The sequence below is a fragment of the Orbicella faveolata genome, unplaced genomic scaffold (assembly GCF_042242905.1).
Source record: "Orbicella faveolata isolate gen_17 unplaced genomic scaffold, um_ofav_v1 contig_36, whole genome shotgun sequence".
Taxonomy (NCBI): Eukaryota; Metazoa; Cnidaria; class Anthozoa; order Scleractinia; family Merulinidae; genus Orbicella; species Orbicella faveolata.
The window spans coordinates 17,344,858-17,369,841 of NW_028301565.1; the positions used below are offsets into that span (position 1 = coordinate 17,344,858).

The following is a 24,984-nucleotide window of genomic DNA, read 5'->3' on the forward strand; positions in this document are numbered from 1 at the left end:
AAGCTTCGAGCCATAAATGACTACGTCATCGGAAATCCAGCTGAATTTTGACCAATGCGCATCCAGTATTGAAAGCAGACCGTGTCAGTCCTGGGTACAAATCTAAAATTGAGCCCGCAATTCCTAATGGGATTAGAAGTGACCAAAATGGCGACATTTTCAGCTTGTCACAACACTTTGGTTCCAAACTTTCTGTGTTTTTTTGCCAAGAACATGGAAATATGATAAAAACTAATAAGTTAATAAGGCTTAAAACCAAAACTGGCCGACTGCTTGATGTTGTGCGGGAACACTACCTGCGACAGGACGTCCCTTGCCATAGTGAAGTTTGTACTGTGTGCGAACAAGGTTAGGCATGATGTTATAGGTGCGGACTGTAGATTCGTTTGTTTCACTTCTTTGTGTGTTATTCATTGCCCGACATATCTGCAGGTAATGGAACCCAGCTTTCCTCGTCACTGACTCATTATGTTGTACCAGACTGCCAGGTGAGCTGTGCTGCTAACTGTAAACAAATATTGATAGTTTTGCTGCAGAGCCAGACATAAGCTTACGTAGTACGATAGCAAAGTAATATCTTCAACTGTAGTCGTTAAAAATTATTTCAGGTTACAAGGCTGTTCCTGGAATTATTCGAGAATACAGAAATCCAAGGAGTGATTTTCCTTCAAACTGTTGTCAGTTTTGTAAGTGTACTGCATTTACATTGTAGAGATGAGTTTGTACGTTTTATTTAAAACTTCAGTTTTTTTATATGTTATTGATTATTTACAACATTTCAACCTTTATTGATAAATAAAAACTGTGTGGTCATCCAACCTAACTTTTTATAAATAGTTCAAGACCCAGTTTTGGCCTGGATGTATTACATACTGTGCATCATTGGAAAACGATAGAAACCTCACTATAAGGGGAAACCAAAACAATAATAGATGCACAAAAGGTGTAATGGTCAGAACTGAGTCTAAAATAAAATAGAAAATATATAAGGACACACAATTTATGATATTAACAGTAGAAAATCTTGCACGCACGTTGGCCAATTTTCATTGTCAATAAGCGGACAGACACATGAATTTATAATTTATGTGATGTGTCAACAAGCGACAGTGGACAATTTGACAATTTCTTATTGTAAAAATTAATCTGACGTCAGTTTTTCATGCGTGTGTCCTTTCATTGACGATGAATTTCGTCATAACATTGTCAAAGTTAAGTCTGCGGATCCACTCAGCTATGGTCTCGTGGATCCACAGCTACTTTGACAATGTTGTGACGAAATTCATGATCAATAACTGGACAGACGTGTGAAAAACTGACGTCAATATTATTTGTTAATTAGAACGTAAGAGGATATCAAATATAAAAGGCTATTTAGGAATTACACTTCAAGGCTGAGTTTCTGTATGCATGAGTGAATGGTCAGCAAGATGACTTGACTATTGTTCATAGAAAACTAGGTAGAGACATGGTGGCTCTATGGTTAGTGCACTAGACCCCGGAGTGAGTCTGAATCATGGCCAGTGGCATATTGAGTGGGGGGGGGAGGGGGAATACTGTAGAATAGTCCTTGAAAAATAATGGGTCTCAGCAAATTTTCTGCAAGTCTTGAAATCTTGGCATCTAAAACTGGAGTTTCTTAATCTTGAGCTCTTAAAGTGCAAATGACATGAAAATAATTTCTGCTTATTTGGAAGACCTTTCAAAATACAGAAGAATGGCATTTTTCTTTTTGAAATATCTTTTTTTTGTTTTAGAGGTATTGACGTTTTTCTATTATGCAAATTAGATCAGTGATGACGTCATATTGTTTGCAACTAAGAATGGTAAAATACTGAATAAACAATATCTCTGGAAATATTGAAGCAGTGTTCTTGAAACTTGCAGGGCTGGAAATAACAGTCGGTCATCGGACATTGTCCGACCAAATTTTGAATATGTCAGGCCAATTTCACATTTTGATCGGACATGATGTCTGAACATTTCACCAACACCTATTGTCCATCCATAAAATTTGGTTATATAACTTGTTAAAAAGGCTCGAAGTTGCGACCGGTACAGTCGCCAATGTGGCTAAAATTTCATCTTTGGCAACAAAAATTCTGGTTTTGTCGACAACCGAAAATATGTCTGCGTTCACAGGCTACCATAAATGGCGACTATGTTTCTCTGTGTTGACAATAATGGTTATTTTCTCAGTCATTATGTCCTTCCAGAAATACATAGTGAAAGATCTTTGCTTCTATATCATTCAACATAAGAAAAGAAAGCAATGTGTCCTTTTGCTTTGCTGTAAAGGATTCCCTCACATCGGAAAACTTGCAAATGGCTGATCGTGTTTGAAATCACCCTATAATGCATTGCAAACCCTTGAGCATTGAGTACGTCATGTATGCATAGGAGGAGCAGGAGCCCATCATAAGGAGCCTGCAACTCCCATACTAAGCCTATGTCACAGTATTTTTACAGACCGGTCTATTTTTAGGCTTCTTTTCCCTCGAAAAAAGTCAGTTCCGGTCTATATGAGCGCGCGTCAGTAAGGGGAAAAATGGAGGCCTCAGGTGGACATGGCAACCTAATCTTCCAGTGAAATTATAAAGTCTGTGCTTGTGATTGGTCACTGAGGTTCCTGTGGGGGCTGAATTTGCGGTAAATTAAAACTAAAAGTACATTGGTCTGTGAAAACACTGGGACAGGAATAATAGACCAATTTCGATAGATTAAAATTCAGCCTAAAACAATAGGCCTCAGTATGAGGCTCAGGGGAATAACTACAGAGTTTGTGGGGTTTATTCCTCAGAGTCTCGTTCTGAGGTCTATTGTGTTAGGCTGAATTTTAATTTATTGAAATTGGTCTATTGAGAAAGTTGCACACTCCTAGTAATGGGCTCCTACGTAGAAAACTAGGTTTGCTTGAAGAACATATAATCAGGAGATAACCAGGAGAGATTGGTGCAGTCATCTAGTAGATAAAGTGATCTAATAATAATAATAATAATAATAATAATAATAATAATAATAATAATAATAATAATAATAATCGACATTTAAACAGGGTGACCCCTTCAGTCGCAGGACTGGTATCAACGGGGGCCCTGTATAACGTTAATCTAGTTAATCATAAGTGATAAATAAACCAAATTTGAATACAGTGTTGAACGATTTGTATTGAAAATCTTTACAGTATGCTGATACATTTTCTTATGCTAATTGATTATGCTAATCAATTACGGAAATTAATGTCCAGTCAAATTGATAAGATGTCCGACCAAAATGAAGATTTGAAAGGACACATGTCCTGTTAAAGAAGAAAATTATTTCCAGCACTGAACTTGGCACCACAAACGTACATCACAAAAGAAACAAAATGACTCCCTTAGGGCTGAGTTTGCTGAGTTGTACATATGAGTGACATTTACTACATGTACTTGATGAGTTTCATGACAAAACTTGTGAAAAGAAAACTTGCCTTCTTTTGTCTTGCATATTAACAAAAACTAGATAATTATTATGTCACACTAGCTTGCTCATGATTGTGTAGTTACATGTACATGCATGTTAACATAAACAGCCATGTACAGTTAACTTTGAGTTACTGATCAAACCTTTTCTCAGACTCAACATCAAGGAGGAAGAAAGCTGTATTCTCAGCTCAAAAGCCTTGTTAATGACAATAGGCAACAGTGTATCATATTCAGCAATGAGTTCTGTGATGGAGCACATGTTCCTCGGGAGCCAGGGGAGTCTTTAGAAAAGTGGCAGTGGAGGTGGGCAACTTTTAAATTAGGACCGTGACACTTACATGTAGACATAATCAGTACACATTAGAGACAATCATATAACTGACAATAATTGTATAAAAATTAAAATCAGGGCTGTTATTAAGTTTTGAGTCACTTGTACATGTAGCCTTGATCTTCACACCTGTATGGCATAACAAAATTGTTACCATTTTAGTGAATTGCATCATTTAGTGGCAGGCTCACCTGTAACATCAAGGACCCATTAAACATACAGTGTACTCAGCCATAGCAGGTGTTACGGGTGACAGCCCTGAAAATAATCCTTATATCAGCTTCATGGTCAATAGAAAAATTCTCCTAAATAACCTGACTGAGTGTATACATTTCTGACAGTGCTAGCTTCGAGAATTATAAATTTCAACAATGAACCCAATGAGCTCAAGACAATTTCCCGCTATTATGTGACCTTGATCGCTCCTGGTACTTCAAGGGTTGGATGTAAGTATAGCCAGTATGGTGACAGGTTTTGTCACTTTTTTTACATTTTTGTTGTCCTTTTGGCAGATCTGTTTATTATGGTGCTGTCTGGTACCATGATCATTTAAACCAAGTGGTACCTCTTGTGGTAATAACAGAAGACCAACAGGTACATGATTTAAATGTGTACTTTGTATTTTAATATTAAACAAGTCCAAGTATTCTGTTAGTAATAATTTGCAAATGGGACAAATTTGGGGAAAAGATTCACATATGTGCACAATATAATTAATCTGGCTGAGTATACTGTATTTCATGCATGCAGGCTAAAAAAAACTAATAGATACATCAATAAATAACATGTACATGGCAAGTTTGTGATGTACACAACGTTCTGTTGTTTAAATTTTTGATAAATAACTACTTACAGTATTAACCAAGAATGAGGTCTTTATGGGAAAATCTAAAACCTTGACTTTGCCATATTAACTGAACAATAGCTCGGTTAATTATAATTATACGTTATTTTGTAATGATTTCCTTCTGTATAAGCAATTTGTACTACATGTATAGGTTATACTCATCATTCTGTTTATGATGTACATTGTTATTTGTATGTTTATTGGTTGTTTCATTCTGTAAGGCTGTAGCAGATTATGGAAACAAGAATGCTGGTGTATTTGTCATGAGCATGGAAGACTACCTCACAAACTTCTATCCCACCATTCAGACTGCTTTGGATCTATATTATTCACTAGCTGCTGTTAATGCTGAAGGGAATGAGATGGGTAAGCTGAGTTTCATTTTAGACAAGTTTTATGGGAAGTTGTTGATTAATCTATTTTACGCAGTTTGCTGTTAAGAAAATTCCTGCATTCAGTCAGTTGGCATATCAGTCACGATAAACACTTTTTGTAAATTTCACTAACCAGTATTGCGCACGCAGTGAGGACGAAATCTTTAGTAATCTGCACATGTTCAAAGGAAAATATCAATGTTTTTTGATATTTTATGACGTCAACATGGGCACAAAAAACGAAACTGACAGTGAATTTTCTTGTGCTTCCTTCAGTGAAATTCCATAAAAATTTGGCAGACTGGTAGTAAATATTTTACTTTAGTTGGAGCTCATTTTTCAGGGAATTCTGTCTGACCAGTTTTTCCTAACTGCATTAACAAGCCCTACTTTTGTCGTGTTTAAAATTCGTACCCTGCAGGATGCGATATGCTGTGAAAATTCTGGAAGATTTCACTGAGGGAAATTGAATAAAATCACAAATAAAGCCATACAAATGTAAAAAACACATTTGGTTGGGCTGTTATAATTCAAGACTGAAAGGCAAAATTTTAACAGAGATGACAACAAAGCCTGGTTTTCACTAGCAACACAAGCACAAGCGCAAGCACAAACACAAGCAAAAGGGATGACCCAAGTGATAACAAAATTCGACGTAAACACAAGCACAAGCAAAATCATCCGAGCCTTCCAAACCAAGCGCGAGGTAATCTGGATCCAGAATTTTCATTGGCCAAACATAACCACGTGTGGTAAATATACTTGTGCTTGTGTTATGCCTGAGGGGTATTCTGTGTTTACTTGTTGCAGAGCAAATGCAAGCATAAGCGCAAGCACAAGAAAAGGGAAAAATTTTCATCCTTGTACTTATATGCTTGTGCTTATATGCTTGTGCTTATATGCTTGTGCTTAATGTGTTTGTGTTTGTGCTTGAGTTTGCGCTTGTGCTTGCATCGCTAGTGAAAACCAGGCTTCAAACAATATTTCGTCATTGCATATTACATTGAATAAGCTTGAGAGGAATGAGTGTAAAAACGAATGCAAAAACAGCATTCAAAACATAACATTAATGCATGCCACCTGTGGAGCCACCTTAAGGCTAGTGCATGCATGTATATTTTGTTCAAGGGATGTTCCACAGCTGAAAATGCCAACAATAAAAGAATGTTGTAATGAACTGAAATACAGTGAAAGCTCTCCTAAGTGACACTTGTGAGCAGACAGCTCTACTAACGAATGCCATCACAAAACCTTGTGTGAACTCCCTTACAAACTCTGTATTTACTCATTCCTGTTAGTGGACATTCTCATAAGCAGCTGGGGACACATCGAGGGCGTACAATCAAGACTTTTTTTTATTTTTCAGCTCCCATAAGCGGACACCCAAAAGGAACTGCCCCCAACTTTGAAATGTACTCATAAACATTTGTGAACTGTATCACCCCCATTCATTGCTTTTTGTCGCAGTGAGACTGTTAATGCTAATGTTAATGCTGGCTGCAGTTAGGGTTTGTTATTTGAGCACTAAGCCCCTAGGATGTCCGCTTACTGAGCTTCCACTGTATTTCAGTAACATTAAGCAATGTACAAAACTCAGCAAGGGTTTAAGGTTGAGAGAATTTCAAGCTTCAAGTATGAAACCTTACCACTATGCCAATTCACCCACTACTTTTAGCTTAAACTGCAAATGAAGGACCACTTCGTTAAAGTCTGCTGGAATACATGTATAATTATCTTTGTAAATTCCTCTGTTCATGTTCACTTTATAGTATGTGGGGTGGGCTGTAGAAAGGCATCATTTGCTTCAAATGAACTGTTGGCCTTTGCAGCCAAAGAAAATCTCAAAAGCTATGAAGTGATCTTTCACAGTTCCAATTGACATATAACAAAGGTAAAAGATTTTAGAACACAAAGCATTCATGACACCTCTGAAATAAAAGGTGAAAAAAATTATTGCCACTATGCCAACTTTTCCACTTTGCACCGCATCTTAATTTTCTGAAAACAACTTACATAATTGAATGAAGGAAAGTTATACGTATCAACAACTTGCTCTATGTACATACAGATGTACATGAATAGTTTACACGTTGCATCAAGCTTCACAATTTATACGACCTCTCGCGCAAAAATGTTCCTAATGGTTAGCCATTCATTGAGACATTCTGAATGGTTCTGAATGGCTCAAGCTACCTGTTCAAAAAATATTGTCATCTGTTTGAACAGCACGAGCTATCCTTTCAGAAAATATTGCCATCTGTTCCAATGGCTCGAGCTATCCATTCAAAAGATACATGTATTCTCATCCATCTGAACAGCTCAAGCTATCTGTTCAAAAACACAAAATGTCATCAGTCAAAACAATTAGTCAACTGTTCTAACAAAATTAATGGCTTGTCAAATGACTTTCCAGATAGTGTTTGAACACATTGTGAACTTTGTAAACATGAATTGTTTACATTTAACATCTCATAAATAGTGACGGTTCTTTTTCTGCACCTTAGTCATCTTTGCTTTTATAACATTTGATTATTGATACCCATTATTTCTATTCAAGACTTGAGTTTTACATAATTATGAGGAAAAGTGGTCCACATAATTTCTCAAACTAATTGCATGTGCCTAAATTGTACATTATGTTGAAAATAACGTGCACCACCCTGTATTCTTGTTCCTTAATTTTAGCCAAAGAGGCTGTGACAAAGGAATATCTGGAGTACTTTCCATCTGAGGTTCTGGAAGCTGGAATTAAAGCTGTGAGTAAAAGAGTGCTGCAATGTCTTACTGATAGGATAAGTTGATATTTTTCAGTGAATGTTCTCCCTTTTGTGAAAAAATTAATCACTAACAGTCTTTTAGAAAGTGTGTAAGATTACCAGTAATCTTTTAAAACACAAAATGTTCAGCAAATTAAGAGTTAATACACATAATTATTTCAAGATGCTTTACATATCTGGTAGGTTTTAACAAGGTAGCAAGCATCCTCTCGAAATAGAATAACTAAATAAATACAGCAATAAAATTATAGATTGCTTGTGTTTCATATCATGACGTTGAGAGAGTTTAATCAAGCTCTATACTTGAATTCACCAAAATGTTTTGACAAAGTAACATCACTTCCAAAATTAAGCATAAACTCAAATAATTTTTAAAAGCCAAATTGCTTCTAATTAAGCTGTGATTAAGTCCATGCAGCAAAAGAGTCTTTTAAAGAAACATAAGCCCAGGGCTTAAAATAACGAAATTGTACTATTACAATTCTTGTGATGATATATATCCTGTAGGGGCGGTTCTTAAGAGGATGTCTCAATGTCAACAAACATTGTGCACAAGATGAGGCATTCGTTCAAAAGTCAGGGTAGGTTTTGTGTTTTCATCATTCTTTCTTGCAGGTAATCAGCTCTGCTAATATGAGTATTGATCAGGCTTACATCTTTTGTTCTATTTCACTGTGGTTTCAAAAGCATCCCACCAGGGATAGCAACTCTGGCCGTAAATGATTTTTTTGTAGTCTTGAATTTATTTGGACATAACAAAATGTGTAACTTAAAGTAAGTTTTTATCTTTACCAACTCAAATGTCTGCAAAATTCTGTAAGTCGTTCAATTTCACCATAAGATTTGATAATGAGGGTCTCACTGAGCCAATCAAACTGGACATCACCAATTTGGCACCAAAGTTTCACATATGAAAAGTTGTCAGTGATGTTTTTGGCCTAAGTCTGTTTAAGGGCCTGTATCTTGCAGGTTTATATGTTATGACTACAATCCATAGACCAATCTGCTTGACCAACCCTGTTCATATGCTCTGTCATTTTTAGATCTGAATCTACAGTACAGCTGTACATACACATGTAGTTTTGGTAATGTGAAGATCGGTAATTAAAATTGACTTGTATATTAACCATTCTATTTTTTAACTTAGGGAGGGAATTTCAAACAACAAAGACTCGTCAGACTCTGATATCTTAATTTCTGGCATGGTGAACAGGTAAGCACTTGATGTACGTTCAGTTAGATTGAACCTTTCAGTCTCAAGTTTGAACTGTTGTTTCTTATTTCTAGTAAGTACACAGAATCTGGGGTACATGCACATTCACAGGTAACAGCTCTATATTGGTAACGTTAAAACAACATTCCACAGTTGATAATTTGTTTTCTTCTTGTATGTGTAGATGATCATCACCATGTATTGAATTTGTGTTGAGAAGAAATATGATGTTGTAAGATGTAAGCTGTAGCTAGCATGTATTAGCCCAGAACTGAAGTCATTATCTCTAATCCAGGAGTGGTGAATGGTCCTTCAAAAATCATAATTCTTGCAATATTTTAGTCAGATTTTACAGATATTGCATACTCTTATTTTTAAAACACTTTCAGTAAAGCCTCGGTCTCACAATTTTGAAAGTTGCAAATGTCTTCAGTTTGAGAAGAAAACACTAGTCTCACGTCCTCGCAAAGCCTTTCATTTTATACCATTCATCACCCCTAAATCTTCAACTTTCAATGTTTGGCAGGCCAAATCTTGAATTTTGTTTATTTGGTAAATCTTAAATTTCCATATCTTGAAAATTTCAATATTTGGCAAGCCAAATCTTGAATTCCCAAATCTTGAACCTTTGATATTTGCAATTCAAGTATTAAATTCTCCATATTTGGCTGGCGAAATCTTGAATTTCCCAAAAAAATGTTCAATGTTTGGCAGGCCAAATCTTGATTTCTAAATCTTGAATTTTCCATATTTGGCAGGCCAAATGTTGAATTTCCCAATCTTGAATTGCCAAGTCTTGAATTGTCAAATCTTGAAATCCCAAATCTTGAATTTGCAAATATTGAATGTCCAAATTTTGAGTGCCCAAATCTTGAGTGTCCAAATCTTGAGTGTCCAAATCTTGAATGTTGAAATCTTGAATGTTGAAATCTTGAATATTCAAATCTTGAATGTCCAAATCTTAAATGTCCGAACCTTGAATATCTAAATCTTGAATATCCAGATCTTGAATTGCCAAATCTTGAATTGCCAAATCAGTCTTGAAATTGCAAATCTTGAATGTCATAAACCTGAATGTCCAAATCTTGAATTGCCAAATCTTGAATTTTCAATATTTGCAATTCCAATCTTAGATTTTCCACATTTGGCAGGCCAAATCTTGAGTTGCCAAATTTTAAATTGCTAAATCTTGAATATCCAAATCTTGAATTTGCAAATATTGAATATCTAAATCTTGAATTTGCAAATCTTGAATTTTCAAATCTTTTATTTCCAAATTTTCAATTTTGAAATCTTGAATATCCAAATCTTGAATTGCCAAATCTTGAATTGTCAGATCAAGGGGTGATAAATGGTCCTTCAACAACCATGAGTCTTAAAAAAATTTCATTACATTTCACTGGTCTCTCAGTCTCGTTTTTTTTAAAGACACTTTGGAGTCTCATTCTCACAATTTAAAAAGTCACAAATGCCCCAGGCTTGCCAAGAAAAATGCTTGAAGTGCATTCAAAGTTTCCCTGAAAAATCTTCACTTACCTATCATGCAATAGAAGGATAGAATCCACTGGCCCAACCAGAAAATCCATAAGCCCCAGGCTATTGGACATGACATCCTTGAGTGTGTTGCATTCATGGATCGAATGGAGTAGGGAACGACACACTTTACTTACATGTATGTGTGCCTTAGTTTGCACTGTATTTCGTTTCACTCCTGCTCATAAATTGTTGATGAATAGATGCTTACGTTTTACATAATACTATAAATTATTTCATTTTTCAGATGTAATTGATTTGAGCCCAATTTATTTTGCGCTTGTAGAAACAGAGCAGTCCATGGTGATATTGTAGTGGTAGAATTACTTCACAAATCACAATGGAAAGGCAGATCAGTTTCTCTCAAGAGCAAGGATGAAGGTAAAATTATGAACTGTGTACATCAATTTTGTTCTCGTGTACAGCTCTGATGCTGATGCATCCATCTGCATAGATCTTCAACTGAGGACAACGGAAATAAGTTGTGTCAATAGCCAAACCTTTGCTTGAATTGCATAGCATAAACCTTGTTTCGTGCACTGACTATTTACATGTCCTTTCTATACGTTTAAGTGCTAGCTAACATGATTTTCATTTTCGACTTTTTCATTTCATATTTTATGTCATGTTCACATACATGTACATGTAATATATCAAACACGAGAGACAGTGTTTCATTGGGATATCCAAACACCGAGAAGAGAGTTGAAAATATGATGCGCAGTGGAGTATTTTTGACGAAATTTGAGGTGTTTGGATAGCCGATGAAACATTGTCTCGAGTGTTTGATACATCTTCTCAATCAAAATAAAAACTAAGGAGTAAACGGAGAAGTAAAATTCTCAAAACGTATGCTAACTAAGACCAGGTATCCACGGTTGTGACTTGTTTTAACTTGATGAATTATTAATGAGTTTGAGAAGTACACTTGTTAAACATGCACATTTACTTGTACATATTTTACTGTATGACATAAATCATGATTTCCCAGGCTCGTCTTTAGCTGAAGGTTTGTTTCAAGAAGAACAGAGTGAAGTTATGCCCACTGGTCGTGTGGTTGGAGTGCTTCAAAGAAATTGGAGAGATTATGTGGCAAGTTTTGCTGAGAATGAGGTACATCTACTGTGCATAATTAAACTGTTTTTATGTTTGCTTTGAAAGCACTTACAGAAATATCAAGTAAGAATCCAGGACTAGTTAAAGAGAGCCATTAGATGTACTTTTGGGGTATTGATTCCTCATAAATCTGTTTAGAAACAACATGTTTGGAGATTTCTTCAATTGTGGCTGACAAATCACTTTGATTTTACTACTTGTGAAATTTGTAGGAAACCCAGGGAACAAGAAAAACGGCTGGAAAGGTAAACATTTTTCTTTTCCTCGACATTTTTCTTCTAGTTAATGTCCCTCTTTGCAAAAAGCCTCCAAATGTGTACCAATGTGTTTGGGTGTGTAAATAGTGCAAAATGCTAGTAATGCTTGAAACTGTCTTTTGGAAGTTGTTTCCACCATTTGTTGGGACTGACTTTCAATGTTTACAGACACTTGAATTTGCAACTGCAGATCCTACTGGTTGATCCTGAGACACGTGTTATTTCAGAATATGATTACATTAATACATTATTAAGTCAGTTCAATCAACAATTTTTTAAACATTATATTGTTATTACTTGATGATAATCTTTTGTTCGATAATAAGGTAGCCAACAAAGGGTAGAGAGTTCACTTGGCTACAGTGGTATTATAACTTGTCCGATACCTCTATAATACAAACCACTTATTTCACACAGATCGCTTTTTCCTAAAGAGACCAACATTCTTCAAACTTCGGTCTCTAAATAGCCTGTATTTTTGTTTTGTGTTTATTCAGGTCATTGTTGTGCCTTGGGATTACCGCATTCCAAAGATACGGATCAGTACACGGCAAGTTGACAGCTTGCGAGATCACAGGCACGTACATTATTTGTAAATGATGTAAATGAGTTTTTCCTTTCTCTCCTAATGGTAAGTAGCATGGTTTTCATGTTCCTTAACTGTGGTCTTCAAGCCATCCTGTCAGCTGCATCAGTGATATCCTCCATCCATTGATTACGCGTCATCATTTTTATGCCCCAGGCCCTCTCCCTGTTCTTCCTGTTACTAACCCCTAGTCACTGGCCACATGTACAGTTTTTTTACCCTTGTGGTCTCGAACTCGGTTATCCCAAACATTTCACTATCATTCTTCCTTGGATATTTCATTTTTGATAGCTCAAGAGGGAATGTTTATTTGAGTGAGGGCGCTTATTAGGAACGGGTGTTAATTTGTTTTTGAACCTATCCATTTGAATGTGGTACAATACTTAATGAAAAACCGCAGCTACCCTAACTCAAGAATATAAACAATGACAATGTGGGCTATGAGAGTCATAATGTTCTTATCAGTGTATTCTATGTCAATGGGGGCGCTTATTGCAAAGGGATGCTTATTGGAACAGGGGCGCTTATTGAAGAAATGGCACTCAATAAAAACGGAGGCGCTTATTGGAATGAAGTTTGTTCATGACATTATAATATAGATAGGACCCTGCGCGTGCTCTGATTGGTCAAAAACCCATATTTTATCAGAGTATAAAGCATAGAAAAAGCATGTTTTAGTGTTTTTTCGCGTGTAAAATCTGTATCATAAAGCAAATGAAAAAGTCTGGGCCGTGTATTACACTGTGATAAAACACTCCGGACATTTGAGAACACCCGAGAAATGTAGAAAACACTCACCTGCAGCTCATGTTTTCTACATTTCCCTCGTGTTCTCAAATGCCCGTCATGTTTTATCACAGTGTAATACACGGCTTAGGCTTCTTTATTTGTTAAATAAAGCACATAGTGACATCGCTGTTATGTAGGGTTGATTGTTTTACATTTTAATGAACTGCGGCAGACATTAGATGCACAGTGTACAAGTATCTCTGGAAACTAAGGCAGGGTAACTAAGTAACCCTTGACATTGTTCAATGCACACAGGATCGTAGTGCGGATTGATTTTTGGGAGGTTGACTCTGTGTACCCAAGCGGCCATTTTGTTCGTTCCTTGGGTCCCATTGGTGATCTAGAAACAGAAGTTCAAGCGCTGATGGTAGAGCACTCGTTAGCGGCTCCCTCTTTCACAGAGGCTCAGCTCAAGGAGCTTCCCAGTAATACACCTGAGAACCCCTGGGTGATGTCAGATGAGGAAATAATAAAACGACGTGATTTACGGTGAGGTTTGCTGGGTTATATCAGGTACGGTCTTGTGGGATTATCAACGACCTTTGTACATAGCTTGTGCTGCTCAAAAATAATCCCTTTGTTTGTTTTTGTTCACGACTTTGTAGAAAATCACACTTGATCTTTAGCATTGATCCAAAAGGATGCGAGGATGTCGACGACACTCTATCAGTAAGGTAAACTTTCTTCACAGATGAGAAAAATTGCTGAAAAATGATAGTTAATGTTTTTATTCACTAGACGCTAACTTTACTCATACTTTGTACTGCAAACAGCACTCGTTTGTCTCGTCACTTTCTTTTGTTAGCAGCATACTGTAACCTTACTGAACGTTAAGCGAGGTTGTTGAAGGCTCTATCCATATATAATCAGTAAAACGCGTTTATCCGACGTTTTGTGATTTCTCATTGTTACCAGATCATTGAAACGTGGCCAGATAGAGCTTGGTGTTCATATAGCAGATGTATCTCACTTTGTTAGACCAGGCTCACTAACAGACACTGAAGCCAAAACAAGGTACATCTATATGTAGTGTTATACCTTACCGTTTGCAGTGTGCACGCATCCGCATGCTGGTTCATTGTGTGTGCAGTGAAGTATACGTTGCCGGGGGAAGGGGATGCTCATTGGAAAATTTGTGTTTAACCTCTGAGCGTGACCCGAGCTTTATTTGACCCCTAAAAGATACCACTTTGAAGCAGACAGACAAGTATGGGCTACAATGATTTTAATGATGCTTAAGACATTGTTCTCGAATGCTTTCTATAAAAGGAAGATTTTAAAAGCAACGTTATAAAAGTCTACTAGTTATTTTTTTGAGTGCAACCCTAAAAGATACCTTGACGGCTAACAATTAGTGGCGTTTGGTCCTGAACACACTAAGTGAGACTAAAATCTTTGATTTACACCCTAAGAGAAACGACAAGCATCCCCGACCTTTTCAAATGGGAGTCGTCCCCCCCCCCCCCCCCTTCCCCCCCTCTGGTGTAACAAAATATGACAGTAGGGTTTCGTCCTGCATACACGTCACAAGCACATTATTTTGTGAACACTTGGTAATTTAGGACAGGTTTACTTTTTGCCGGTGACTCCTCTTTATTCCAACCCATACCTGGGCTGCTCTTTTTCTTTTTATGGTGAACGTAAACAAAAATTAAACCTTCAAATGCAGTTGCTCGAGAAAGTTACGGGTGACTTAAATAACAATACTGTGTGTCCACAGATCTTCTAATTCTTCCAACATTGTCAAAAGCGATTGAACGAATACAAAGAAATGACTGTGAACAAATTAATATAAGAAGTACATGTCGTTTAGATTAGTTGCGTGTAGTAAGTCACGGGCAACTATGCTGAGCACTTTTTTTCCCACCGGGGTCCGTTAGTTTCTACAAAAATTAAATTTAGTGAGAGTGCCGTTAGTGCAGTTCTCGTGAGTAACTTGTTACTTGTTTCTTTTTTTTTTTGACAGATCAACTACAGTATATCTGGCCGACCGAAGGTTTGACATGTTACCAGAGGTGCTTAGCGCTGACCTGTGCTCACTCATTGGAGGTGTCGACAGGTAACGCAATCCCTTTGTTGCTACCTGTATTTCTATAGCAAAACACCACAACATAGTTATAGTGAAGGCAAAGCAACTGCGTCGAATATAGCACGTAAATGACATAAAAAACATCACAGTAGTTAATCTTAATTACATTTTTTCCATACATTGCTTTTTTTATGTGCTTTGGTTTATGGACTGTGGTGTAGAGCTCAGTGAGTCCAATCTAAGCTGGAGGGACTTGCTGTGATTTGAGTGACTGCTCCCACACACCACTCGACCGGGAGATACACAGTATATGTAAACCAAAACGACTGTCATGACGTGGTCTTGATCATCACACAGAAAGTCTGAAAATATGCCACGAAGGCTAAAATCGAGCCAAAGTTTGCAAAAGATCTTTGGAACCAGGGTAACTTTGCAACTATATTTTTGTAAGAGTGGGTGTCTGAATAGGAGATTCAGTAATGTCAGGCAGATTATAATGGCTTATCCAGTATTCCATCGTTTGATTTTCTTTGGACAGATACGCTGTAAGTGTTCTTTGGGTTATGGATTCCGACTACAATGTTGTCAAGACTTGGTTTGGTAGAACTGTGATTCGGTCCTCCTACAAGCTTTTCTATGAGGTAAGGTATGTTTGAAGAATATTTATGATTGGGTCTGCTCGTTGAAAAACATACCTTTTGTCTTTCTTTAACTCGTCTTATTACCAAAAAAAACTAATAATCGTGTTCTTAGTGGCTGAATACATTTTAACGTGAGCAAGCTCTTGTGAAAACATCACTAAAAATTTCTTTAATGTAGAGGTCAGGGCTCCAGGCTCACTAAGCTCTCCTAAGTTAAAAATGTATCCTTGGCATTGATTCCAAACAACAGCCTTTTGTTTTTGAACAATACTTACGAGACATCTTTTAGAAACTAAAAGTCCTTTGTGAATCTGGCCCCAGGGCAAGAAGAAGTCGTTCGTCAATACATACATACATAAACTTTATTAATGTGTCTTTATATCTAGCCGATGGGGAAAAAAAACATCTACTAATTGGGGACACTTAGTATAATTAATAAACTACTATTTTCTAATGAACTATTAAAAAGCCTGACAATATAATTAACAATCCTGACAATCCTGCGTTTTGAAATTTTCATACAGTCGTACCTCCACTAACGGACACCACTTTACAATGGCCACCTCTCCACAACGGCTGCTTTCCTTTGTCCCCAAGGTGGCCGTTGTGGAGAGGTTCGAACGTATACTAGTTGTTTTTGTTGCTGCTTTTGTTGTTGTACAACCTTGCATCTAAAATAAGAACTTCTATTTTTATAGGCAGCGCAAGCCATTGCTGATGGAGAGACCAATGAGGAAGATCTCATTAAAGACATTCCGGAATTACAGAATGTTGAACGAGAGGCTGCATCAAAAAGGTTTGCTCCTGCCCGATGTAAATTATTAGAGATTAAAATGTAATAGCAGAAGTTAAATCCTTCTTACATTTAAAGCAACACTGAAGTGGCCTGAGGCTTATTCAGATTGATTGTCTTTTGGTACTAGATGACATTATAATGTAAATGATCAAGCATTTGTGGCACCTACTCCCAAAGCATTTCTCGTTCTCCCGCTTTTTTTTCTCAAAGAGCCTTCTATTTTTTAGGTTTTCATAAGAATTTCTAATAGCCTAGAAAGTTCTATATCGCCTGTTAATGAAAGCGATGTTGCACTGAGTAAACCTTTCTGTGAATTGGTGTTTGAACACCTTTAACGACTTCGTGCATTATTTCCAATGTGGTTTACTTTGTCTTGATTTTAAGGTTGTCCGAAATTCGTCAAACAGTATTGAAACTTATGGACATTGCAAGAGTGATTAAATCAAGAAGAACCGTCCACGGTAATACTATTTCTACTATAACTAGAATTGAAAAAAATACGAAAAAGAGAATAATAATTATGTTGCAATTTCTCCCTCCTTGAAAATATTGTTGTAGAGCCAAATATTGAGAAATTATGTTTTTACGAAAGCTCACTTTTGGCAAGCCAAGGTAAACCCACACATGCTGAACACTCAATTCTTGAACGCCACTGTTTTCCTCAGAAACATTTTATTCTAGAACTTTGTGTTTGGACGTTCACCTGTGTAAATGTTTATGTCGTTCTTACGACCTTGGCTTGCATTAAAAGCAGACGTGCAAGGAGACGTAGAAGCCCAGAAGATTAAAGATTAACTAACAGAGTCTCGATACCTCTTTTCTTTTGTATTACCGGTGAAGGTTCAATTTCCAATTAGACTTCGTGCTTATTTACAGGTGCACTAGAACTAGAAGGTGTAGAGGTGCAAGTCCAACTAGATGATAAAAAAGATATAAAGGATTTAATTCCTAAAAAGGTAAAAGGGAATAACTACAGTCGAACCATTTATGGGCAGTTCACATGGTCCCAGAGAAAACAGAATTCATACAAATGATACAATCTCTGCCTGTAATCCGGTCACTCAGCTCACTCAATTCGACAATTTTGGTGTCCGTATTAAAGAGGTTCGGCGGTCTTTACTTCTACTAGTGTCGTAACAAGGTGTAACATGAGAAGCGTGTTTATTTATTCCTGTACCTTTACTTTTGCCACTTTGGCACTTCGTCCATATTTCTACTCCTCCCTGGATAGGATTTTGGTCCATCGCAGGGTTACCCCCCAGCATTAATTTCGCTGGTACTCATGTATGTAGCTGGGTGTATAGAGGGACTGCGAGAGTGAAGAGTCTTGCCCAAGAACACAACACAATGTCCCCGGCCAGGGCTTGAACCCAGACCGCTCGATCAGGAGACGAGTACGCTAACCATGAGGCACCGCGCCTTCCCCCAAAAATTAATCTTTAAGAAAAATGATTATACAAAATCTATTATTCAAATTCAGTCGTGTTTCTTTTCAGCCCTTAGAAATTCATGAAACTGTGGCAGAGTGTATGATATTCGCCAATCACTGGGTAGCCAAGAAAATTGCTGAAGCTTTTCCTAGCGCAGCTCTGGTAAGATGTCCCCCTTGTTTAATTAATTAACCTTGCTAGAGGATTGACGTTTTAATCATGTGTTGAAGATACGTTTGAACAGTAGTTCATTAACAAGAATTTAATTGGTTCCTCTAGTTGCGTCATCACCCACTGCCAAGAAAACAGCACTTTGCAAACCTCATGCATTGTGCAGGCTCTAAAGGATTTTCTATCGACACAAGGTATACATTCACCCACAGGAAGATTGGTGGGTTAACTATAGTTCCCTCTCTACCTATCAGTACCTTCTTACCTACATACCTTACAACCTGTGTGCCTTCCATCTTGCTTAGTTCATTGATTACTTCCTTGCTTATTCATCACTGAAATCATACGGCTACTTAGTGTTAGAGGTAATATACCAAACACGAAAGGCCGTGTCTGACCACACCGACAAGAGAGTTGAAAATAAGACTTGCAGCGGAGTTTTTTTGACGAACTTTGAGGTGTTTGGAAATGTGGTCAAACACTGTCTTGAGTGTTTGATATATCTTCTCAATCGAAACTAATGCTAAGGAGAAAACGGAGAAATAAAATCGTAAAAATCTATGCTACTTAAGATCAGATATCCAAACACCTTCACGCTCATGATTTCCTTTGTTTAAACTTGATGAATTATTAATGAGTTTGAGAAGTACACGTAGAAATGGTGAATACTGTCAAAATTTTGGGTGTAAATGTACGTACTTCAAGTTCAGAAAGAAAATATGTCGGTTGAAGTAAAGATATACTATTCTACTCACCCACTTCATTAGTTTACTCACTTTTATCTTTTTGTTTACTATTTTAGCTCGAATAAATCTCTGGCTGACTCACTTGATGAATGTGTTGATCCTCAGGATCCTAACTTTAATAAGGTACCAACTTTGAACGTGTTTCCATCTTTAATGAGTTGCAGTACAATTTTGTTATCCATGCCAATTCTTACGTCTTGGGGCAGATATAGACAAAAGACGTAAAGAAAGTTGCTGGAATTAATGTTCGATAAAAGGTTACTTAACGTATGGTGACCAAGCTTGGGGCGGAGCCCTCTGTTGAGGAAAAATTGAAGCGTCAGGATGGGTGTTGGGAGTCTTTGAATGGAAATGAATGTACTGTAAGATGTTTTAGCCTGCTGGCACTTGTGACAATGATTAGGGTTTCATTTTTTTGTGTAGCTTATCCGTTCTCTTGCAACTCAAGCCATGTCAAATGCACTCTACTTCTCCACTGGCTCACTATCGCCGGAACATTTCTTCCACTATGGCCTTGCCTTGGATCACTACACGCATTTTACGTCACCGATTAGGAGATACGCTGATGTCATTGTAAGTGTGTGAGGTTGATTTTTTAAAATTGTATTGTTCTATTATTTTCTTTGGTCAGTGATGTACAAGTCGTCATCAACATCTCTTTACACGCCAGCAGACGCATTAGGCCTGAAAATTACTCTTTACAAATGCAAGCCAGCACAGAATCAAGAGAGCCTTTGTAGAGACTCAGTTTTTTTCTGATATCTCATGTCTATTTTGCGCATCCCTTTTTGACCGATCGCAAATCTCATTTCTGTAGGTAGAACTGCTAGCGCTATCCCGATGCATTCTGGGCCTGGTTCGTCAGGCGATCCTTGTCATTTATATGGGGGAAAAAACCTCTGGATTATATTAATTGAAATCGAATGGTTGTTAATATTCACAGGTTCACAGACTGTTAATCGACGCTGTTGAAAATGAAGACATTGCCGAGCTTCCAAACAACAAAGAACTTCAAGAGACGTGCCAGCATATTAACATCAAGCACAGGGTACGACGTCTTTTGTAAATGGACCTTGGCAAATTTTATCTAGAACTAATTTGTTTATTGCTCTGGGATTTTTTGCACTGATTGCTGGGTGAGTTCAGTTCGTGTCTCACATTGACACCCAGATCAATCGACGCTAATCTTAGATTGCACACAGCGTTGTTTTGTTCAATATCAGATTTGTGTATACAATCGTATGTAAATCTCAATTGATTGCACTTTTAGAGTGTGTTGTAAGATAATCTCCCGTTTATTCTTGTCCTTTAGGCTGCCCAGAACGCCCAGAAGGAATCCGTTGTTCTTTTTCAAAGCTTATTTTTCCAAGACTTACCCGAAGATGACGAGAGACGGAACTGTGACGCTGTTATCTTTAATCTTAGGGCAAATGGCGTCCTTGTGTTTGTTCCACGGTAAATATGAAGTGGCATAGTTTAAAAAAAAACATCAACTACCACACCTGAAAAAGAGCTTATTTAGAGGAGCTTCATTGTGTCATTTTATGCCATTTTTGCAATGTTTAGAAATAATCTTCAAATATAGGGAATCTCGAAATTGTGGAGGCGCGGTGGCCTCATGGTTAGTGCGCTCGTCTCCAGATCGAACGGTCTGGGTTCAAGCCTGGCCATGAGCATTGTGTTGTGCTCTTGGGCAAGACACTTTACACTCACAGTGCCTCTCTCCACCCAGGTGTATAAATGGGTACTGGCGAATTTAATGCTGCGGGGCGGAGTAGAAATACTCCCAGTTGCTTCATGCTTCAGGCCACTTGGCTCGTATGCAGACTTTCCCTTTACCTACCAAAATATGATAGGAATGGGAAAGAAACAAGAATGCTTAGAATTGGGGAAGATTAAGACGACCTTTTCAACGTGCGCCTTGCTGAAATAATTCCGTTCCCTTAGAGCGGTTTTCAATTGAGTTTCGAATAACCAAAACTAAAGTAGCTATCCTGGCCAATCACAAAAGACACAGATAATCCAGTAAACCAAACGAAACTCAAACCAAATGCATGTAACCGGAACAAAGCGCGGAAGAAATTGGGCGAGCGGGTCACGAATGGTTTTAACTTTACCTTTGATTGAATGCGAAAGTTGGGCGAGATTTTTTAACTATTCACAAAGCGAATTACTTCAACACTCAAGTGAAAAGCGCTCGATTGTAACTTATAATTATCAACACGTTCAGAACAGTTGTTGCCTGATCAGTCTGTGGACATATTATGCCAAACTCTTACAAGCGAGCTATGATCGTCACAAGTATTATTTTAGCAGCCGTTATTTCTTGCTTTCAGTTACGGTTTGAGAGGCCCAGTCTATCTCAAGGACAAAACAGGACAAGTAGTCACTACTCACGTAAAAGAGGATTCAGTTGTTTTCGGTCCAGGTTGGTATATCTGTCATTATAAAGCAACTCACTCAATCACAGTAATCACTCCGGCCTGAACGATTGTTAAAAGCTAAACATGACCCGAAACCAAAATATGCTTTGATGTTGCACAAAATTGGCTGAAAAGACTATACTTTTGGATCCGCAACGTTTTCTTTCCGAATACGGCTTCCGTCCACACGAATCCGGCGAATTCGGTAGCGAATCTGGATATTATTGCTACGTGTGAACGGGGAAATTTTAGAATCCGGAAAGAAAAAGTTGCGGATCCAAAAATATCCGGATACGTGTGAACGGGGCCTAAGAGAATAAATGCCTTTTTCCAGGGTCACTTTCTCGTCACGAGTATCACATGACGGTCAGGAATGGTGCTGGATCCTACGACTTTCGACTGTTTGATCATATTCAGGTTTGGTTAAACTTTTTTTTTACTTGTTGTTATTAATATTTATTTAATACCTGTCTGTTAGAACTCTGTGATTATTTCACTTTAAGGTACGAATATCTGTCGTCAAGTCACGTGCGCATGCTCAGTCACTGAGACTGGAACTGCTGTCTTTGGAAACGAGGCAGAGTCCTCCGCCGAGTGAAATGGCGTCCCAAGATGACGGTTCACATGCAATGAAAAGAAGTGAGCTTGTAAAGGTACATATACTGTTTGTGTTTGCTTCTGAGCAAAACAATATTTAAGATTATCAGCAATGCGGTAATGTTGAAGTTTTCTTGTCTATCAGGAGGTGAAGTCAAGTCGTGACGAACAGCAAAAAAGCGTTGGAACAGAAGGACTTGATGGCGACTTTGCCAAACTCAGATCAGAGTTCGGCCAAACCCATCAGAGTGTCAGCCTCTACTCTCTAATGGAGTTTTTCCGAGAAATGTCATTGCAAGATGATGATGTATAAATAGATGATCCAGGTTTCTTAATTCTCCAGGAATCCATGATATCTTAAAAGTCCTGGATATTTTGTTCCGGCAGTTTTCAGGACCTGACATCCTGGCAATCTGTAAATTTAATATCCATTACGGATCAAAAAAAAAAAAAAAAAACGAATGGTTAGTGGATATAATTTGCCAACTCTGGTAGAAGGAGATCTCACCGTCACGATTGCAACAAAGGATTTCTTGAGAGTTATTAGTGTGCCCATTCAGGGTCTGGAAATTGTCCTTTAACATAATGCAAACGCTGTGAGCACTGAACCTCGAACTAAGTTAAGGTTTTAGACAAGGGAATACAAACGCATATTGTCTTTGACAATTTAAATGTAATGTAACATACAATTACAAATGTAGTCACCACTGTGGTGCTAATTGGGAACATTGTGGGCGTGGAAACAAAAATTAAATTTCTGTTTATATTATAAATAGATCAAAAAACATTTTAAAGATTCCCAAACAGTCAGAGGCAAACAAGTTGGTTTTTGCACTGGCATGGATGAGGAGTAGTTCCTTAAAACTGCTGCTACTAGTCAAAATTGAGGACATGAACCCATGTTTTCACACCCAGCACCTTGACCATTCGGTTACGACGCAACTTCTCGATACATTTTGAGCCAAATAAGACGTAAATGTCAGCAACCAAGTTGCAATATTGAAATACGAAATACGTAGAGCAATTGTCATGTCAACTTATTTTCTAGATGCAGTGACTTTTGAGAATCATGTAAAACATATAACTTTTAAAATTATAACGAATCCTCAAGACCAAAGCAGAGTACCGTTAGTTTGCTCTCAGTTTATTTTATGTTACGTTAAGAACCATTGATTTGTAGAGAGGTTTGCTTTCCATTCTAACAATGAAGAATTTGGTTATTGCTACGCAGCGAAGCGATAAAGGATACTTATCTAGCGGGGATTGTATAGTGTTGCTCTGTGTTTACTATCTGTCTCGTTTTCATGTTTTTTTTTGGAAACACGAAAAAGAGATTCCACAAGGTTGCACTATCACAAGGCATCAACTGTAACTTGATATACCACTGTCACCTCGGGCATTTCTTTTCGAACGCTCTTCCAACGAAGGCTACGGACGAACTTCTAAAGACCACAGTAACAAATTCTTTATCTTAACGTTCTTCAGTAAAGAGCTTCAAGTTCTGAACACTGAAGTTCCAAATAATCGACGAATTCTTAAATGGTCTAAAGCTCCACGTGAATTTTTTTAAAGAAAGGAGACGGTCAGGAAAACTCTGTGTTTCGGTCAATAGTTTCTTAAAATAAAACAAAAGTGAAAAAAATTAAAACTAAAACGGGAAGGGGAGAAGAAAGTAAAAATAATTCCTGTGCCTTTGGGGACTTGGGAGATTGGACGTTCTAATATACAGAGGACTGAATTTGTTAAAAACTTCATGATATATTCAATGGGCAAAAATACGCTGGCACAGTATTTGTTCCAAACAAGCCAATCCCCCTCAGTGTTATCACGTATCCCTCAAGTTAAACTAAATGTTCTCTATACTATTGCGCAGCATTCAGTTTCTGTTAGAAATTACTAGTTAACTAAATATTTCGAAAGATGTGAAGAATTGTAATGCTGAGCATTGGATATAAAGGTTAAAAAGAGAGAAAAAGCTAGATTAATGGCCGAGTAAAGACAAACTTCTACCGCTTCAACATCTGTCGAGTGCGAAACCAACATAGGCCTTACAAGGTTTCCAGAATCCTTAAAAATGTTGCAGCTGTTATTGGACTACATTGGCCATGCATAACTTGCCCAGGTTAAACGTTGACAAAAGGACAGTGTAGTTTTTGTGGTCTAGACCATAATTCCTTTATTTAGCGTGTGTATTTATTTATATGTCAAGATGCATGCAAGAATACCGTATGGTAAAACTCTCGAAACAACGGCATGAATGCTTAAATTGGGGTTGTTCAACATCGACTTCTGAATGAGCATTGGAATATTGTGCTGCAAAGTAGCAGTGGCACCAAACAAATCCTGAATCACTACCGTATGCACTGTTTCCATTCGCCATACTTTGTTTACCCCAAATGCCATAATTGCCTGCGTCGATATTCTTGACCCAGGCCATCACTCATTTTCGATGATAAAACGTGTGCGTTACCTCGCCCTTGATTTTTTTCTGGATATTACGAAAAAGACTCGTCCAATAATTGTTCGATATGAGACGATCTTCGTATTACTTAATCCATTCGGATAGCTAATCCCTACGTTATGAGAACGTTACTAGGGGTCATGTTTTGTCTTGCTTTCAGTTGTTTCTCAACCTGGATATTAAACAAGATATGGATATCTAGGTGCTTTTGTACGAGGAAAAAAGAAGACATCTGGATTGTAAAAACATGCAAAAAACTCCCCTTATGTCATCCCACGCGTGGTCTAACGACCACTCTATTGATTTTGTCAATGCCAGTATAATTGTCAAAGGAAACTTCAGAGTTCAATAAACTTAGGAATCATGGCACAGTGCAAACGCTAACGAAGTCAACGAAGCAGAC

General features: G+C 37.6%; 2 protein-coding genes across 2 annotated transcripts in view; one reads left to right on the forward strand and one right to left on the reverse strand.

The window, feature by feature from the left end:
- The window catches only part of LOC110059432 (uncharacterized), a 439,844-nt gene that overhangs the window by 310,836 nt on the left and 104,024 nt on the right, over positions 1-24,984 (reverse strand). The window lies entirely within an intron of this gene.
- On the forward strand, positions 132-23,378 carry LOC110059451 (DIS3-like exonuclease 1). The gene is made up of 31 exons (XM_089275044.1): positions 132-348; positions 433-488; positions 609-686; positions 3,616-3,767; positions 4,308-4,389; positions 4,864-5,008; positions 7,702-7,772; positions 8,301-8,374; positions 8,941-9,006; positions 10,826-10,920; positions 11,531-11,652; positions 11,868-11,900; positions 12,410-12,489; positions 13,543-13,776; positions 13,893-13,961; positions 14,203-14,301; positions 15,254-15,346; positions 15,855-15,957; positions 16,656-16,753; positions 17,138-17,214; positions 17,630-17,709; positions 18,250-18,345; positions 18,463-18,548; positions 19,157-19,223; positions 19,524-19,673; positions 20,044-20,148; positions 20,413-20,555; positions 21,437-21,528; positions 21,858-21,940; positions 22,027-22,176; positions 22,266-23,378. Exons 1-31 carry the CDS (start codon positions 222-224, stop codon positions 22,431-22,433), a joined length of 3,174 nt encoding a protein of 1,057 aa, XP_089131170.1. The 5' UTR covers positions 132-221; the 3' UTR covers positions 22,434-23,378.

Coding starts and splice junctions, on each gene's coding strand:
- LOC110059451 (XM_089275044.1), top strand. CDS start 222: ATGATAAAAACTAATAAGTTAATAAGGCTTAAAACCAAAACTGGCCGA. Junction 9,007..10,825: donor ATTTCTGGCATGGTGAACAG/GTAAGCACTTGA, acceptor TTGCGCTTGTAG/AAACAGAGCAGTCCATGGTG. Junction 11,901..12,409: donor CAAGAAAAACGGCTGGAAAG/GTAAACATTTTT, acceptor GTGTTTATTCAG/GTCATTGTTGTGCCTTGGGA.